The sequence below is a fragment of the Phyllobates terribilis genome, unplaced genomic scaffold (genome assembly GCF_046119375.1).
Source record: "Phyllobates terribilis strain yellow unplaced genomic scaffold, ASM4611937v1 Scaffold_3__8_contigs__length_932513732, whole genome shotgun sequence".
In the NCBI taxonomy this organism is placed as follows: domain Eukaryota; kingdom Metazoa; phylum Chordata; class Amphibia; order Anura; family Dendrobatidae; genus Phyllobates; species Phyllobates terribilis.
In genome coordinates, this window is record NW_027362763.1 from 660,355,724 (window position 1) to 660,375,916 (window position 20,193).

General features: G+C 41.1%; 1 protein-coding gene across 2 annotated transcripts in view; it reads right to left on the minus strand.

Moving 5' to 3' along the window:
• The window catches only part of KCNK17 (potassium two pore domain channel subfamily K member 17), a 141,717-nt gene that overhangs the window by 31,185 nt on the left and 90,339 nt on the right, over positions 1 to 20,193 (minus strand). For both annotated transcript variants that reach the window (XM_073671715.1, XM_073671716.1), the window contains one exon: positions 15,160 to 15,274. In XM_073671715.1, coding sequence (XP_073527816.1) covers positions 15,160 to 15,274 — 115 coding nt within the window. The remainder of the gene's footprint in view (positions 1 to 15,159; positions 15,275 to 20,193) is intronic.

The following is a 20,193-nucleotide window of genomic DNA, read 5'->3' on the forward strand; positions in this document are numbered from 1 at the left end:
GCACAGTGCACTCACATGTAGAAATATTGTATTGAAGTGCACAGTGCACTCACATGTAGAAAGATCGTATTGAAGTGCACAGTGCACTCACATGTAGAAAGACCCTATTGAAATGCACAGTGCACTCACATGTAGAAAGATCGTATTGAAGTGCACAGTGCACTCACGTGTAGAAAGATCGTATTGAAGTGCACAGTGCACTCACATGTAGAAAGAAAGTATTGAAGTGCACAGTGCACTCACATGTAGAAAGATCGTATTGAAGTGCACAGTGCACTCACATGTAGAAAGATCGTATTGAAGTGCACAGTGCACTCACATGTAGAAAGACCATATTGAAGTGCACAGTGCACTCACATGTAGAAAGATCGTATTGAAGTGCACAGTGCACTCACATGTAGAAAGACAGTATTGAAGTGCACAGTGCACTCACATGTAGAAAGATCGTATTGAAGTGCACAGTGCACTCACATGTAGAAAGATCGTATTGAAGTGCACACTGCACTCACATGTAGAAAGACCGTATTGAAGTGCACAGTGCACTCACATGTAGAAAGACCGTACTGAAATGCACAGTGCTCTCACATGTAGAAAGATCGTATTGAAATGCAGAGTGCACTCACAAGTAGAAAGACCGTATTGAAATGCACAGTGCACTCACATGTAGAAAGATCGTATTGAAATGCACAGTGCACTCACAAGTAGAAAGACCGTATTGAAATGCACAGAGCACTCACATGTAGAAAGATCGTATTGAAGTGCACAGTGCACTCACATGTAGAAAGACCGTATTGAAATGCACAGTGCACTCACAAGTAGAAAGACCGTATTGAAATGCACAGAGCACTCACATGTAGAAAGATCGTATTGAAGTGCACAGTGCACTCACATGTAGAAAGATCGTATTGAAGTGCACAGTGCACTCACATGTAGAAAGACCGTATTGAAATGCACAGTGCACTCACAAGTAGAAAGACCGTATTGAAATGCACAGAGCACTCACATGTAGAAAGATCGTATTGAAGTGCACAGTTCTCTCACATGTAGAAAGACCGTACTGAAATGCACAGTGCTCTCACATGTAGAAAGATCGTATTGAAATGCAGAGTGCACTCACATGTAGAAAGATCGTATTGAAGTGCACAGTGCACTCACATGTAGAAAGATCGTATTGAAATGCACAGTGCACTCACATGTAGAAAGATCGTATTGAAGTGCACAGTGCACTCACATGTAGAAAGATCGTATTGAAGTGCACAGTGCACTCACATGTAGAAAGATCGTATTGAAGTGCACAGTGCTCTCACATGTAGAAAGATCGTATTGAAGTGCACAGTGCACTCATATGTAGAAAGTCCGTATTGAAGTGCACAGTGCAATCACATGTAGAAAGACCGTATTGAAGTACACAGTGCACTCACATGTAGAAAGATCGTATTGAAGTGCACAGTGCACTCACATGTAGAAAGATCGTATTGAAATGCACAGTGCACTCACATGTAGAAAGATCGTATTGAAGTGAACAGTGCACTCACATGTAGAAAGATCGTATTGAAGAGAACAGTGCACTCACATGTAGAAAGATCGTATTGAAATGCACAGTGCACTCACATGTAGAAAGAACGTATTGAAGTGAACAGTGCACTCACATGTAGAAAGATCGTATTGAAGTGCACAGTGCACTCACATGTAGAAAGATCGTATTGAAGTGCACAGTGCACTCACATGTAGAAAGATCGTATTGAAGTGCACAGTGCACTCACATGTAGAAAAACAGTATGGAAGTGCACACTGCACTCACATGTAGAAAGATCGTATTGAAGTGCACAGTGCACTCACATGTAGAAAGATCGTATTGAAGTGCACAGTGCACTCACATGTAGAAAGATCGTATTGAAGTGCACAGTGCACTCACATGTAGAAAGATCGTATTGAAGTGCACAGTGCACTCACATGTAGAAAGATCGTATTGAAGTGCACAGTGCACTCACATGTAGAAAAACAGTATGGAAGTGCACACTGCACTCACATGTAGAAAGATCGTATTGAAGTGCACAGTGCACTCACATGTAGAAAGATCGTATTGAAGTGCACAGTGCACTCACATGTAGAAAGATCGTATTGAGGTGCACAGTGGACTCACATGTAGAAAGATCGTATTGAAGTGAACAGTGCACTCACATGTAGAAAGATCGTATTGAAGTGCACAGTGCACTCACATGTAGAAAGACCGTATTGAAGTGCACAGTGCACTCACATGTAGAAAGATCGTATTGAAGTGCACAGTGCACTCACATGTAGAAAGAACGTATTGAAGTGCACAGTGCACTCACATGTAGAAAGAAAGTATTGAAGTGCACAGTGCACTCACATGTAGAAAGATTGTATTGAAGTGCACAGTGCACTCACATGTAGAAAGATCGTATTGAAGTGCACAGTGCACTCACATGTAGAAAGACCCTATTGAAATGCACAGTGCACTCACATGTAGAAAGATCGTATTGAAGTGCACAGTGCACTCACATGTAGAAAGATCGTATTGAAATGCACAGTGCACTCACATGTAGAAAGATCGTATTGAAGTGCACAGTGCACTCACATGTAGAAAGACCGTATTGAAGTGCACAGTGCACTCACATGTAGAAAGACAGTATTGAAGTGCACAGTGCACTCACATGTAGAAAGATCGTATTGAAGTGCACAGTGCACTCACATGTAGAAAGATCGTATTGAAGTGCACAGTGCACTCACATGTAGAAAGATCGTATTGAAGTGCACAGTGCACTCACATGTAGAAAGATCGTATTGAAGTGCACAGTGCACTCACATGTAGAAAGACAGTATTGAAGTGCACAGTGCACTCACATGTAGAAAGATCGTATTGAAGTGCACAGTGCACTCACATGTAGAAAGACCGTATTGAAATGCACAGTGCACTCACGTGTAGAAAGATCGTATTGAAGTGCACAGTGCACTCATATGTAGAAAGACCGTATTGAAGTGCACAGCGCACTCACATGTAGAAAGACAGTATTGAAGTGCACAGTGCACTCACATGTAGAAAGAAAGTATTGAAGTGCACAGTGCACTCACATGTAGAAAGAAAGTATTGAAGTGCACAGTGCACTCACATGTAGAAAGACAGTATTGAAGTGCACAGTGCACTCACATGTAGAAAGATCGTATTGAAGTGCACAGTGCACTCACATGTAGAAAGATCGTATTGAAGTGCACAGTGCACTCACATGTAGAAAGACAGTATTGAACTGCACAGTGCACTCACATGTAGAAAGATCGTATTGAAGTGCACAGTGCACTCACATGTAGAAAGACCGTATTGAAGTGCACAGTGCACTCACATGTAGAAAGACAGTATTGAAGTGCACAGTGCACTCACATGTAGAAAGATCGTATTGAAGTGCACAGTGCACTCACATGTAGAAAGATCGTATTGAAGTGCACAGTGCACTCACATGTAGAAAGATCGTATTGAAGTGCACAGTGCACTCACATGTAGAAAGACAGTATTGAAGTGCACAGTGCACTCACATGTAGAAAGATCGTATTGAAGTGCACAGTGCACTCATATGTAGAAAGACCGTATTGAAATGCACAGTGCACTCACGTGTAGAAAGATCGTATTGAAGTACACAGTGCACTCACATGTAGAAAGATCGTATTGAAGTGCACAGTGCACTCACGTGTAGAAAGATCGTATTGAAGTGCACAGTGCACTCACGTGTAGAAAGATCGTATTGAAGTGCACAGTGTACTCACATGTAGAAAGACCGTATTGAAGTGCACAGCGCACTCACATGTAGAAAGACAGTATTGAAGTGCACAGTGCACTCACATGTAGAAAGAAAGTATTGAAGTGCACAGTGCACTCACATGTAGAAAGACAGTATTGAAGTGCACAGTGCACTCACATGTAGAAAGATCGTATTGAAGTGCACAGTGCACTCACATGTAGAAAGATCGTATTGAAGTGCACACTGCACTCACATGTAGAAAGACCGTATTGAAGTGCACAGTGCACTCACATGTAGAAAGACCGTACTGAAATGCACAGTGCTCTCACATGTAGAAAGATCGTATTGAAATGCAGAGTGCACTCACATGTAGAAAGATCGTATTGAAGTGCACAGTGCACTCACATGTAGAAAGATCGTATTGAAGTGCACAGTTCTCTCACATGTAGAAAGACCGTACTGAAATGCAGAGTGCACTCACATGTAGAAAGATCGTATTGAAGTGCACAGTGCACTCACATGTAGAAAGATCGTATTGAAATGCAGAGTGCACTCACATGTAGAAAGATCGTATTGAAGTGCACAGTGCACTCACATGTAGAAAGATCGTATTGAAGTGCACAGTTCTCTCACATGTAGAAAGACCGTACTGAAATGCAGAGTGCACTCACATGTAGAAAGATCGTATTGAAGTGCACAGTGCTCTCACATGTAGAAAGATCGTATTGAAATGCAGAGTGCACTCACATGTAGAAAGATCGTATTGAAGTGCACAGTGCACTCACATGTAGAAAGATCGTATTGAAGTGCACAGTGCACTCACATGTAGAAAGATCGTATTGAAGTGCACAGTGCTCTCACATGTAGAAAGATCGTATTGAAGTGCACAGTGCACTCATATGTAGAAAGTCCGTATTGAAGTGCACAGTGCAATCACATGTAGAAAGACCGTATTGAAGTACACAGTGCACTCACATGTAGAAAGACCGTATTGAAGTGCACAGTGCACTCACATGTAGAAAGACCGTATTGAAGTGCACAGTGCACTCACATGTAGAAAGATCGTATTGAAGTGCACAGTGCACTCACATGTAGAAAGACCGTATTGAAGTGCACAGTGCACTCACGTGTAGAAAGATCGTATTGAAGTGCACAGTGCACTCACGTGTAGAAAGATTGTATTGAAGTGCACAGTGCACTCACATGTAGAAAGATCGTATTGAAGTGCACAGTGCACTCACGTGTAGAAAGATTGTATTGAAGTGCACAGTGCACTCACATGTAGAAAGATCGTATTGAAGTGCACAGTGCACTCACATGTAGAAAGATCGTATTGAAGTGCACAGTGCACTCACATGTAGAAAGATTGTATTGAAGTGCACAGTGCACTCACATGTAGAAAGATCGTATTGAAATGCACAGTGCACTCACATGTAGAAAGATCGTATTGAAGTGCACAGTGCACTCACGTGTAGAAAGATTGTATTGAAGTGCACAGTGCACTCACATGTAGAAAGATCGTATTGAAATGCACAGTGCACTCACATGTAGAAAGATTGTATTGAAGTGCACAGTGCACTCACATGTAGAAAGATCGTATTGAAGTGCACAGTGCACTCACATGTAGAAAGATTGTATTGAAATGCACAGTGCACTCATATGTAGAAAGACCGTTTGGAAGTGCACAGTGCACTCACATGTAGAAAGATCGTATTGAAATGCACAGTGCACTCACATGTAGAAAGATCGTATTGAAGTGCACAGTGCACTCACATGTAGAAAGATCGTATTGAAGTGCACAGTGCACTCACATGTAGAAAGATTGTATTGAAATGCACAGTGCACTCATATGTAGAAAGACCGTTTGGAAGTGCACAGTGCACTCACATGTAGAAAGATCATATTGAAGTGAACAGTGCACTCACATGTAGAAATATCGTATTGAAGTGCACAGTGCACTCACATGTAGAAAGAACGTATTGAAGTGCACAGTGCTCTCACATGTAGAAAGATCGTATTGAAGTGAACAGTGCACTCACATGTAGAAAGATCGTATTGAAGTGAACAGTGCACTCACATGTAGAAAGATCGTATTGAAGTGAACAGTGCACTCACATGTAGAAAGATCGTATTGAAATGCACAGCGCACTCACATGTAGAAAGATCGTATTGAAGTGCACAGTGCACTCACATGTAGAAAGATTGTATTGAAGTGCACAGTGCACTCACATGTAGAAAGATCGTATTGAAGTGCACAGTGCACTCACATGTAGAAAGATCGTATTGAAATGCACAGTGCACTCACATGTAGAAAGATCGTATTGAAGTGAACAGTGCACTCACATGTAGAAAGATCGTATTGAAGAGAACAGTGCACTCACATGTAGAAAGATCGTATTGAAATGCACAGTGCACTCACATGTAGAAAGATCGTATTGAAGTGAACAGTGCACTCACATGTAGAAAGATCGTATTGAAGTGCACAGTGCACTCACATGTAGAAAGATCGTATTGAAGTGCACAGTGCACTCACATGTAGAAAGATCGTATTGAAGTGCACAGTGCACTCACATGTAGAAAGATCGTATTGAAGTGCACAGTGCACTCACATGTAGAAAAACAGTATGGAAGTGCACACTGCACTCACATGTAGAAAGATCGTATTGAAGTGCACAGTGCACTCACATGTAGAAAGATCGTATTGAAGTGCACAGTGCACTCACATGTAGAAAGATCGTATTGAAGTGAACAGTGCACTCACATGTAGAAAGATCGTATTGAAGTGCACAGTGCACTCACATGTAGAAAGACCGTATTGAAGTGCACAGTGCACTCACATGTAGAAAGATCGTATTGAAGTGCACAGTGCACTCACATGTAGAAAGATCGTATTGAAGTGCACAGTGCACTCACATGTAGAAAGATCGTATTGAAGTGCACAGTGCACTCACATGTAGAAAGATCGTATTGAAGTGAACAGTGCACTCACATGTAGAAAGATCGTATTGAAGTGCACAGTGCACTCACATGTAGAAAGATCGTATTGAAGTGCACAGTGCACTCACATGTAGAAAGATCGTATTGAAGTGCACAGTGCACTCACATGTAGAAAGATCGTATTGAAGTGCACAGTGCACTCACATGTAGAAAAACAGTATGGAAGTGCACACTGCACTCACATGTAGAAAGATCGTATTGAAGTGCACAGTGCACTCACATGTAGAAAGATCGTATTGAAGTGCACAGTGCACTCACATGTAGAAAGATCGTATTGAGGTGCACAGTGGACTCACATGTAGAAAGATCGTATTGAAGTGAACAGTGCACTCACATGTAGAAAGATCGTATTGAAGTGCACAGTGCACTCACATGTAGAAAGACCGTATTGAAGTGCACAGTGCACTCACATGTAGAAAGATCGTATTGAAGTGCACAGTGCACTCACATGTAGAAAGAACGTATTGAAGTGCACAGTGCACTCACATGTAGAAAGAAAGTATTGAAGTGCACAGTGCACTCACATGTAGAAAGATTGTATTGAAGTGCACAGTGCACTCACATGTAGAAAGATCGTATTGAAGTGCACAGTGCACTCACATGTAGAAAGACCCTATTGAAATGCACAGTGCACTCACATGTAGAAAGATCGTATTGAAGTGCACAGTGCACTCACATGTAGAAAGATCGTATTGAAATGCACAGTGCACTCACATGTAGAAAGATCGTATTGAAGTGCACAGTGCACTCACATGTAGAAAGATCGTATTGAAATGCACAGTGCACTCACATGTAGAAAGACAGTATTGAAGTGCACAGTGCACTCACATGTAGAAAGATCGTATTGAAGTGCACAGTGCACTCACATGTAGAAAGATCGTATTGAAGTGCACAGTGCACTCACATGTAGAAAGATCGTATTGAAGTGCACAGTGCACTCACATGTAGAAAGACAGTATTGAAGTGCACAGTGCACTCACATGTAGAAAGATCGTATTGAAGTGCACAGTGCACTCATATGTAGAAAGACCGTATTGAAATGCACAGTGCACTCACGTGTAGAAAGATCGTATTGAAGTGCACAGTGCACTCACATGTAGAAAGACCGTATTGAAGTGCACAGCGCACTCACATGTAGAAAGACAGTATTGAAGTGCACAGTGCACTCACATGTAGAAAGAAAGTATTGAAGTGCACAGTGCACTCACATGTAGAAAGAAAGTATTGAAGTGCACAGTGCACTCACATGTAGAAAGACAGTATTGAAGTGCACAGTGCACTCACATGTAGAAAGATCGTATTGAAGTGCACAGTGCACTCACATGTAGAAAGATCGTATTGAAGTGCACAGTGCACTCACATGTAGAAAGACAGTATTGAACTGCACAGTGCACTCACATGTAGAAAGATCGTATTGAAGTGCACAGTGCACTCATATGTAGAAAGACCGTATTGAAGTGCACAGTGCACTCACATGTAGAAAGACAGTATTGAAGTGCACAGTGCACTCACATGTAGAAAGATCGTATTGAAGTGCACAGTGCACTCACATGTAGAAAGATCGTATTGAAGTGCACAGTGCACTCACATGTAGAAAGATCGTATTGAAGTGCACAGTGCACTCACATGTAGAAAGACAGTATTGAAGTGCACAGTGCACTCACATGTAGAAAGATCGTATTGAAGTGCACAGTGCACTCATATGTAGAAAGACCGTATTGAAATGCACAGTGCACTCACGTGTAGAAAGATCGTATTGAAGTACACAGTGCACTCACATGTAGAAAGATCGTATTGAAGTGCACAGTGCACTCACGTGTAGAAAGATCGTATTGAAGTGCACAGTGCACTCACGTGTAGAAAGATCGTATTGAAGTACACAGTGTACTCATATGTAGAAAGACCGTATTGAAGTGCACAGCGCACTCACATGTAGAAAGACAGTATTGAAGTGCACAGTGCACTCACATGTAGAAAGAAAGTATTGAAGTGCACAGTGCACTCACATGTAGAAAGAAAGTATTGAAGTGCACAGTGCACTCACATGTAGAAAGACAGTATTGAAGTGCACAGTGCACTCACATGTAGAAAGATCGTATTGAAGTGCACAGTGCACTCACATGTAGAAAGATCGTATTGAAGTGCACAGTGCACTCACATGTAAAAAGACAGTATTGAACTGCACAGTGCACTCACATGTAGAAAGATCGTATTGAAGTGCACAGTGCACTCACATGTAGAAAGATCGTATTGAAGTGCACAGTGCACTCACATGTAGAAAGATCGTATTGAAGTGCACAGTGCACTCACATGTAGAAAGACAGTATTGAAGTACACAGTGCACTCACATGTAGAAAGAAAGTATTGAAGTGCACAGTGCACTCACATGTAGAAAGACCGTATTGAAGTACACAGTGCACTCACATGTAGAAAGATCGTATTGAAATGCACAGTGCACTCACATGTAGAAAGATCGTATTGAAGTGCACAGTGCACTCACATGTAGAAAGATCGTATTGAAGTGCACAGTGCACTCACATGTAGAAAGATCGTATTGAAATGCACAGTGCACTCACATGTAGAAAGATCGTATTGAAGTGCACAGTGCACTCACATGTAGAAAGATCGTATTGAAGTGCACAGTGCACTCACATGTAGAAAGATCGTATTGAAGTGCACAGTGCACTCACATGTAGAAAGACCCTATTGAAATGCACAGTGCACTCACATGTAGAAAGACCCTATTGAAATGCACAGTGCACTCACATGTAGAAAGATCGTATTGAAGTGCACAGTGCACTCACATGTATTAAGACTGTATTGAAATGCACAGTGCACTCTCATGTAGAAAGACCGTATGGAAGTGCACAGTGCAATCACATGTAGAAAGATCGTATTGAAGTGCACAGTGCACTCACATGTAGAAAGACCATATTGAAATGCACAGTGCACTCACATGTAGAAAGACCATATTGAAGTGCACAGTGCACTCACATGTAGAAAGATCGTATTGAAGTGCACAGTGCACTCACATGTAGAAAGATCGTATTGAAGTGCACAGTGCACTCACATGTAGAAAGATCGTATTGAAGTGCACAGTGCACTCACATGTAGAAAGATCGTATTGAAGTGCACAGTGCACTCACATGTAGAAAGAACGTATTGAAGAGCACAGTGCACTCACATGTAGAAAGATCGTATTGAAGTGCACAGTGCACTCACATGTAGAAAGACCATATTGAAATGCACAGTGCACTCACATGTAGAAAGATCATATTGAAGTGCACAGTGCACTCACATGTAGAAAGACCATATTGAAGTGCACAGTGCACTCACATGTAGAAAGATCGTATTGAAGTGCACAGTGCACTCACATGTAGAAAGATCGTATTGAAGTGCACAGTGCACTCACATGTAGAAAGATCGTATTGAAGTGCACAGTGCACTCACATGTAGAAAGATCGTATTGAAATGCACAGTGCACTCACATGTAGAAAGATCATATTGAAGTGCACAGTGCACTCACATGTAGAAAGACCATATTGAAGTGCACAGTGCACTCACATGTAGAAAGATCGTATTGAAGTGCACAGTGCACTCACATGTAGAAAGATCGTATTGAAGTGCACAGTGCACTCACATGTAGAAAGATCGTATTGAAGTGCACAGTGCACTCACATGTAGAAAGATCATATTGAAGTGCACAGTGCACTCACATGTAGAAAGACCATATTGAAGTGCACAGTGCACTCACATGTAGAAAGATCGTATTGAAGTGCACAGTGCACTCACATGTAGAAAGATCGTATTGAAGTGCACAGTGCACTCACATGTAGAAAGATCGTATTGAAGTGCACAGTGCACTCACATGTAGAAAGATCGTATTGAAGTGCACAGTGCACTCACATGTAGAAAGAACGTATTGAAGAGCACAGTGCACTCACATGTAGAAAGATCGTATTGAAGTGCACAGTGCACTCACATGTAGAAAGATCGTATTGAAGTGCACAGTGCACTCACATGTAGAAAGATCGTATTGAAATGCACAGTGCACTCACATGTAGAAAGATCGTATTGAAGTGCACAGTGCACTCACATGTAGAAAGATTGTATTGAAATGCACAGTGCACTCATATGTAGAAAGATCGTATTGAAGTGCACAGTGCACTCACATGTAGAAAGACCCTATTGAAATGCACAGTGCACTCACATGTAGAAAGACCGTATTGAAGTGCACAGTGCACTCATATGTAGAAAGATCGTATTGAAGTGCACAGTGCACTCACATGTAGAAAGACCCTATTGAAATGCACAGTGCACTCACATGTAGAAAGATCGTATTGAAGTGCACAGTGCACTCACATGTAGAAAGACCCTATTGAAATGCACAGTGCACTCACATGTAGAAAGATCGTATTGAAGTGCACAGTGCACTCACATGTAGAAAGATCGTATTGAAATGCACAGTGCACTCACATGTAGAAAGATCGTATTGAAGTGCACAGTGCACTCATATGTAGAAATATTGTATTGAAGTGCACAGTGCACTCACATGTAGAAAGATCGTATTGAAGTGCACAGTGCACTCACATGTAGAAAGACCGTATTGAATGCACAGTGCACTCATATGTAGAAATATTGTATTGAAGTGCACAGTGCACTCACATGTAGAAAGATCGTATTGAAGTGCACAGTGCACTCACATGTAGAAAGACCCTATTGAAATGCACAGTGCACTCACATGTAGAAAGACCGTATTGAAGTGCACAGTGCACTCACATGTAGAAAGACAGTATTGAAGTGCACAGTGCACTCACATGTAGAAAGATCGTATTGAAGTGCACAGTGCACTCACATGTAGAAAGATCGTATTGAAGTGCACAGTGCACTCACATGTAGAAAGACCGTATTGAAGTGCACAGTGCACTCACATGTAGAAAGATCGTATTGAAATGCACAGTGCACTCACATGTAGAAAGATCGTATTGAAATGCACAGTGCACTCACATGTAGAAAGATCGTATTGAAGTGCACAGTGCACTCACATGTAGAAAGATCGTATTGAAGTGCACAGTGCACTCACATGTAGAAAGATCGTATTGAAGTGCACAGTGCACTCACATGTAGAAAGACCGTATTGAAGTGCACAGTGCACTCACATGTAGAAAGATCGTATTGAAGTGCACAGTGCACTCACATGTAGAAAGATCGTATTGAAGTGCACAGTGCACTCACATGTAGAAAGATCGTATTGAAGTGCACAGTGCACTCACATGTAGAAAGATCGTATTGAAATGCACAGTGCACTCACATGTAGAAAGATCGTATTGAAGTGCACAGTGCACTCACATGTAGAAAGATCGTATTGAAGTGCACAGTGCACTCACATGTAGAAAGATCGTATTGAAGTGCACAGTGCACTCACATGTAGAAAGATCGTATTGAAGTGCACAGTGCACTCACATGTAGAAAGATCGTATTGAAGTGCACAGTGCACTCACATGTAGAAAGATCGTATTGAAGTGCACAGTGCACTCACATGTAGAAAGATCGTATTGAAGTGCACAGTGCACTCACATGTAGAAAGGACGTATTGAAGTGCACAGTGCACTCACATGTAGAAAGATCGTATTGAAGTGCACAGTGCACTCACATGTAGAAAGACCGTATTGAAATGCGCAGTGCACTCACATGTAGAAAGGACGTACTGAAGTGCACAGTGCACTCACATGTAGAAAGATTGTATTGAAGTGCACAGTGCACTCACATGTAGAAAGATCGTATTGAAGTGCACAGTGCACTCACATGTAGAAAGGACGTATTGAAGTACACAGTGCACTCACATGTAGAAAGATCGTATTGAAGTGCACAGTGCACTCACATGTAGAAAGATCGCATTGAAGTGCACAGTGCAATCACATGTAGAAAGACCGTATTGAAATGCGCAGCGCACTCACATGTAGAAAGGACGTATTGAAGTACACAGTGCACTTACATGTAGAAAGACCGTATTGAAGTGCACAGTGCACTCACATGTAGAAAGACCGTATTGAAGTACACAGTGCACTCACATGTAGAAAGACCGTATTGAAGTGCACAGTGCACTCACATGTAGAAAGATCGTATTGAAGTGCACAGTGCACTCACATGTAGAAAGACCGTATTGAAGTGCACAGTGCACTCACATGTAGAAAGATCGTATTGAAGTGCACAGTGCACTCACATGTAGAAAGATCGTATTGAAGTACACAGTGCACTCACATGTAGAAAGACCGTATTGAAGTGCACAGTGCACTCACATGTAGAAAGACCGTATTGAAGTGCACAGTGCACTCACATGTAGAAAGACCGTATTGAAGTGCACAGTGCACTCACATGTAGAAAGATCGTATTGAAATGCACAGTGCACTCATATGTAGAAAGACCGTATTGAAGTGCACAGTGCACTCACATGTAGAAAGATCGTATTGAAGTGCACAGTGCACTCACATGTAGAAAGACCGTATTGAAGTGCACAGTGCACTCACATGTAGAAAGATCGTATTGAAGTGCACAGTGCACTCACATGTAGAAAGATCGTATTGAAGTGCACAGTGCACTCACATCTAAAAAGACCGTATTGAAGTGCACACTGCACTCACATGTAGAAAGATCGTTTTGAAGTGCACAGTGCACTCACATGTAGAAAGAACGTATTGAAATGCACAGTGCACTCACATGTAGAAAGATCGTATTGAAGTGCACAGTGCACTCACATGTAGAAAGATTGTATTGAAGTGCACAGTGCACTCACATGTAGAAAGATCGTATTGAAATGCACAGTGCACTCACATGTAGAAAGATCGTATTGAAGTGCACAGTGCACTCACATGTAGAAAGATTGTATTGAAGTGCACAGTGCACTCACATGTAGAAAGATCGTATTGAAATGCACAGTGCACTCACATGTAGAAAGATCGTATTGAAGTGCACAGTGCACTCACATGTAGAAAGATCGTATTGAAGTGCACAGTGCACTCACATGTAGAAAGATTGTATTGAAGTGCACAGTGCACTCACATGTAGAAAGATCGTATTGAAATGCACAGTGCACTCACATGTAGAAAGATCGTATTGAAGTGCACAGTGCACTCACATGTAGAAAGATTGTATTGAAGTGCACAGTGCACTCACATGTAGAAAGATCGTATTGAAATGCACAGTGCACTCACATGTAGAAAGATCGTATTGAAGTGCACAGTGCACTCACATGTAGAAAGACCGTATTGAAGTGCACAGTGCACTCACATGTAGAAAGATCGTATTGAAGTGCACAGTGCACTCACATGTAGAAAGATCGTATTGAAGTGCACAGTGCACTCACATGTAGAAAGATCGAATTGAAGTGCACACTGCACTCACATGTAGAAAGAACGTATTGAAGTGCACAGTGCTCAAACTGTTTGATATCATGCAGCAGTGTCGGGGCAAAGAGAAAATATATAACACGAGGAGCCATTAAGGCACAGCTGTAATTTCAGGAGCCTCAGCAGCTTGTCTGTGTGCGCGCAGCCTCTTTGTCCCTTCAACTCCTTCTCACTCCCCTCTCCATAGACTTCTATAGAGAGAGGGTATAATTTGTTCACTTGCTGCAGACAGATCTGTAAACAGATTTGAGCAATCTGAAAGTAAATGATGAGTGCAGGAAAGAAGAACTAACTAAGAGGTGGGGAAAGAGGTATTTCTCTTTATTACGCTTTTTCTTATTTTCACTTTACTTTATGGAAACAAATAATTGAGAGATCTTTCACAAAATGTTTCATGTTGAACTGGACGCAGGATGTAACACTGGCTGCAGAGGGGAATATAACTTATTTTTTTTTCTTTTTAATTTTGCTTCTCCGTAGTGGAGATATTAGCAGTCAAAATATATGGTCCAAATGAGTTAATTTTTGCTAAGACGGAGTGGGCGTTATCAGACAGTTTTCACTGGGGGGGCGTGTACTTCTTCTACCTGTATGAGGCTGACCAATAGTAAGCAGGCAGCCACTCACAGGAGAACACGCCCCCACCATAGTCTACAGCAGGTATCTCAGGGTGAGATGTAAGGACACCGCCCTGATCTCACCCCCTGCACAAGTCCGCCACCAATCGGGCCCCTGAGAAGAGCACACGTCAGCAGACCGCGGAACAGATTCAACAGAAACATTTCTGAGTTGCTGTTTAAACCATTTAGTAATCAAATTAAAAACTCAAATATTAGGATAAAACCGCCACCTGATGTCTCATTTATGGCTATACAGTGACCTCTACTTGTGTACGTGCTCCCAAATACAGGACACGTCACAAACAGGATCTTCTTCTACTGGGAGAAGGAGGATCCAACAATAAATACTCAAAATAAGATTCATAAAAACCTCATAATTCTCACCGATTGTTGTTATAACAGTCACAGAAAAGAAGACGGATCCAAGAAAGCTCCAAGTCTCCAAGCTACTGCCGTTACCGAGAAGAGTCGACCCCTGCTTATAAGCCTGTATAATAAACTGAGATATATAGTACGTTAGTTATATTCTTGTACATAGGAGCAGTATTATATTAGTTATATTCTTTTACATAAGAGCAGTATTATAGTAGTTATATTCTTGTACATAGGGGCAGTATTATAGTAGTTATACTCTTGTACATAGGGGCAGTATTATAGTAGTTATATTCTTGTACATAGGGGGCAGTATTATAGTAGTTATATTCTTGTACATAGCAGCAGTATTATAGTAGTTATATTCTTGTACATAGGGAGCAGTATTATAGTAGTTATAGTCTTGTATATAGGGGGCAGTATTATAGTAGTTATATTCTTGTACATAGGGAGCAGTATTATAGTAGTTATATTCTTGTACATAGGGAGCAGTATTATAGTAGCTATATTCTTGTACATAGGGAGCAGTATTATAGTAGCTATATTCTTGTACACAGGGGGCAGTATTATAGTAGTTATATTCTTGTACATAGGGGCAGTATTATAGTAGTTATATTCTTGTACATGGGGAGCAGTATTATAGTAGTTATATTCTTGTACATAGGGAGCAGTATTATAGTAGCTATATTCTTGTACATAGGGAGCAGTATTATAGTAGCTATATTCTTGTACATAGGGAGCAGTATTATAGTAGCTATATTCTTGTACATAGGGGGCAGTATTACAGTAGTTATATTCTTGTACATAGGGGGCAGTATTATAGTAGTTATATTCTTGTACATAGGGTGCAGTATTATAGTAGTTATATTCTTGTACATAGGGGGCAATATTATAGTAGTTATATTCTTGTACATAGGAGCAGTATTATAGTAGTTATATTCTTGTACATAGGGGGCAGTATTATAGTAGTTATATTCTTGTACATAGGGGGCACTATTATAGTAGTTATATTCTTGTACATAGGGGGCAGTATTATAGTAGTTATATTCTTGTACATAGAAGCAGTATTATAGTAGTTATATTCTTGTACATAGGGGGCAGTATTATAGTAGTTATATTCTTGTACATAGGGGGCACTATTATAGTAGTTATATTCTTGTACATAGGGGGCAGTATTATAGTAGTTATGTTCTTGTACATAGGGGCAGTATTATAGTAGTTATATTCTTGTACATAGGAGCTGTATTATAGTAGTTGTATTCTTGTACATAGGAGCAGTATTATAGTAGTTATATTCTTGTACATAGGGGCAGTATTATAGTAGTTATATTCTTGTACATAGGAGCAGTATTATAGTAGTTATATTCTTGTACATAGGGGCAGTATTATAGTAGTTATATTCTTGTACATAGGGAGCAGTATTATAGTAGCTATATTCTTGTACATAGGAGCAGTATTATAGTGGTTACATTCTTGTACATAGAGGCAGTATTATAGTAGTTATATTCTCGTACATAGGAGCAGTATTATGGTAGTTATATTCTTGTACATAGGGGACAGTATTATAGTAGTTATATTCTTGTACATAGGGGGCAGTATTATAGTAGTTATATTCTTGTACATAGGAGCAGTATTATAGTAGTTATATTCTTGTACATAGGGGGCAGTATTATAGTAGTTATATTCTTGTACATAGGGGGCAGTATTATAGTAGTTATATTCTTGTACATAGGGGGCAGTATTACAGTAGTTATATTCTTGTACATAGGGGGCAGTATTACAGTAGTTATATTCTTGTACATAGGACCAGTATTATAGTAGTTATATTCTTGCACATAGGAGCAGTATTATAGTAGTTACATTCTTGTATATAGGAGCAGTATTATAGTAGTTATATTCTTGTACATAGTGGGCAGTATTATAGTAGTTATATTCTTGTACATAGGGGCAGTATTATAGTAGTTATATTCTTGTACATAGGGGCAGTATTATAGTAGTTATATATCTTGTATATAGGGGCAGTATTATAGTAGTTATATTCTTGTACATAGGGGGTAGTATTATAGTAGTAATATTCTTGTACATAGGGAGCAGTATTATAGTAGTTATATTCTTGTACATAGGGGCAGTATTATAGTAGTTATATTCTTGTACATAGGGAGCAGTATTATAGTAGTTATATTCTTGTACATAGGAGCAGTATTATAGTAGTTATATTCTTGTACATAGGGGCAGTATTATAGTAGTTATATTCTTGTACATAGGGGGCAGTATTATAGTAGTTATATTCTTGTACATATGAGCAGTATTATAGTAGTTATATTCTTGTACATAGGGGGCAGTATTATAGTAGTTATATTCTTGTACATAGGGGGCAGTATTATAGTAGTTATATTCTTGTACATAGGGGGCAGTATTATAGTAGTTATATTCTTGTACATAGGGAGCAGTATTATAGTAGTTATATATCTTGTACATAGGGGCAGTATTATAGTAGTTATATTCTTCTACATAGGGGCAGTATTATAGTAGTTATATTCTTATACATAGGAGCAGTATTATAGTAGTTATATTCTTGTACATAGGTGGCAGTATTATAGTAGTTATATTCTTGTACATAGGGGGCAGTATTATAGTAGTTATATTCTTGTACATAGGAGGCAGTATTATAGTAGTTATATTCTTGTACATAGGAGCAGTATTATAGTAGGTATATTCTTGTACATAGGGGGCAATATTATAGTAGTTATATTCTTGCACATAGGGGGCAGTATTATAGTAGTTATATTCTTGTATATAGGAGCAGTATTATAGTAGTTATGTTCTTGTACATAGGGGCAGTATTATAGTAGTTATATTCTTGTACATAGGAGCTGTATTATAGTAGTTATATTCTTGTACATAGGAGCAGTATTATAGTAGTTATATTCTTGTACATAGGGGCAGTATTATAGTAGTTATATTCTTGTACATAGAAGCAGTATTATAGTAGTTATATTCTTGTACATAGGGGCAGTATTATAGTAGTTATATTCTTGCACATAGGGGCAGCATTATAGCAGTTATATTCTTGTACATAGGGAGTAGTATTATAGTAGTTTTATTCTTGTACATAGGAGCAGTATTATAGCAGTTATATTCTTGTACATAGGGGGCAGTATTATAGTAGTTATATTCTTGTACATAGGAGCAGTATTATAGCAGTTATATTCTTGTACATAGGGAGCAGTATTATAGTAGTTATATGTCACGGGTGTGTCGCCACGAAGATCGTCACGATTACACAGCCTGACTTCTCGCAGCTGACTTTTTGGTGCTTTGTGTTTTCGGCAGTGAGGGAGTTAATTCTCTCTCTGTGCTAGACGAGGTCCAGCCTCGCCCAGCTGCAATCAATGCTGCTGTAGTGAGTCTCCTTCAAATGCCTGCTGGTCTGTTTGGGAAGTGTCGGTGAAAGCATTTCATACAGACTTACAGAGCGGATCGTGGTATTTGGAGTTTCAGAGATAAGTGTATTCGGAGAGTTTTTCCCTTCCTCGCTTTATCATTTATCTCCTTTCCCGTTGGTGTTCCCTCTGTTGTAGTTGTGTAGTTTTTGTATGCAAGGTGGTTTTGGTTTTTCCCTTGTACTGTCTCGTTCGTCTAAGTACTGTGTGTGGGCATATTATTACTTGTCCTCTTTTGTTGTGATCGGGGTCCTTCTCAGGACTAGATTACTTAGGTGCAGGGATCCTCAGGAGGTAGGGGTTACGCTGGCGGCCTGGACCTCTGTACCTTTAACAGTACCTCCAGGTTGAGGGATTAGCCAGGGCCCCAGCTTAGGGTCAGCTTAGGCCCCCTACCTCCAGTATACAGAGACAGCGTGACATTTTCACCGACCCACTTAGTTTTTCTCCAGCTACCATGGATCCAGTAGCCGGTCTAGCTCGGCAGTTGCAGAGTTTGTCCATGGAGCTGGCGGACGTTAGGTCCAAGGTTTTGCATCCTCAGGAGCAAGCCGGACCAGAACCTAAAGTAGCTCTACCTGACAGGTTCACTGGGGGGCGGGACAAGTTTTTTGTTTTCCGGGAGGCATGCAAATTGTACTTTCGGCTGCGGCCTTGGTCATCGGGGAGTGAAGAACAAAGGGTGGGAATTGTCATCTCGCTCCTACAAGGGGACCCACAATTTTGGGCGTTCTCTCTTCCCCCGGGCTCCCCGGCTCTCCAGTCAGTGGATAGGTTTTTCGCTGCTCTGGGACTCGTATATGATGACCCAGATCGGATCTCCCTTGCTGAGTCTAAGTTACGTAGGATCCAGCAGGGAGATCGTCCGGCGGAGGAATTCTGTTCGGAGTTCCGTAGGTGGGCCACGGACACCCAGTGGAATGACCCGGCTCTTAGGAGCCAGTTTTGTCAAGGTTTATCCGACAAATTACAGGATGTGTTGGCACAGTATGACTCTCCCGCGTCACTGGAAGCCGCTATGGCCCTGGCTATTCGCGTTGACAGACGGCTTCGGGAGAGGTGCGGGATAACTCGACCCCCTGTGATGACTCCACCTCCTACAAGGTCCCCTCATATGGTGGTCCCCCTGGTCAGTCCAGAGGAGCCTATGCAATTAGGAGGGACATCATTTCGGGGGAGGGGACCGGTGGTGCGCCATAAGACAGGAAGGTGTTTCTTCTGCGGGAGAAAGGGACATTTTATTGGGGGGTGTCCATCCCGTCCCTTGCAGAGTGAAGAGTCGTCGGAAAACTGTTGATCCCAGGTTGTGTGGTGGACGGCAATCTGGGAGTAGGTATTTCGTCCCTAGGTTCGTCTCAGTTTCTCGTACCGGCGGAGGTGGTGGTGGGTACGAGAACTGAGAGGATATCTGTTCTTCTGGATAGTGGGGCCGGGGCTAATCTGGTTGATGCTCGGTTTGCCCGGGTTCAAGGTATGCGATTGAGTGAGTTGGCTAAACCCATCCCCATATTCTCGATCGATGCCAGGCCTCTCGGTCAGGGAAGTTTTTTGCAAGCTGTGCATGACGTAAAACTTCAAGTGGGGGCGATACATAAAGAACTGT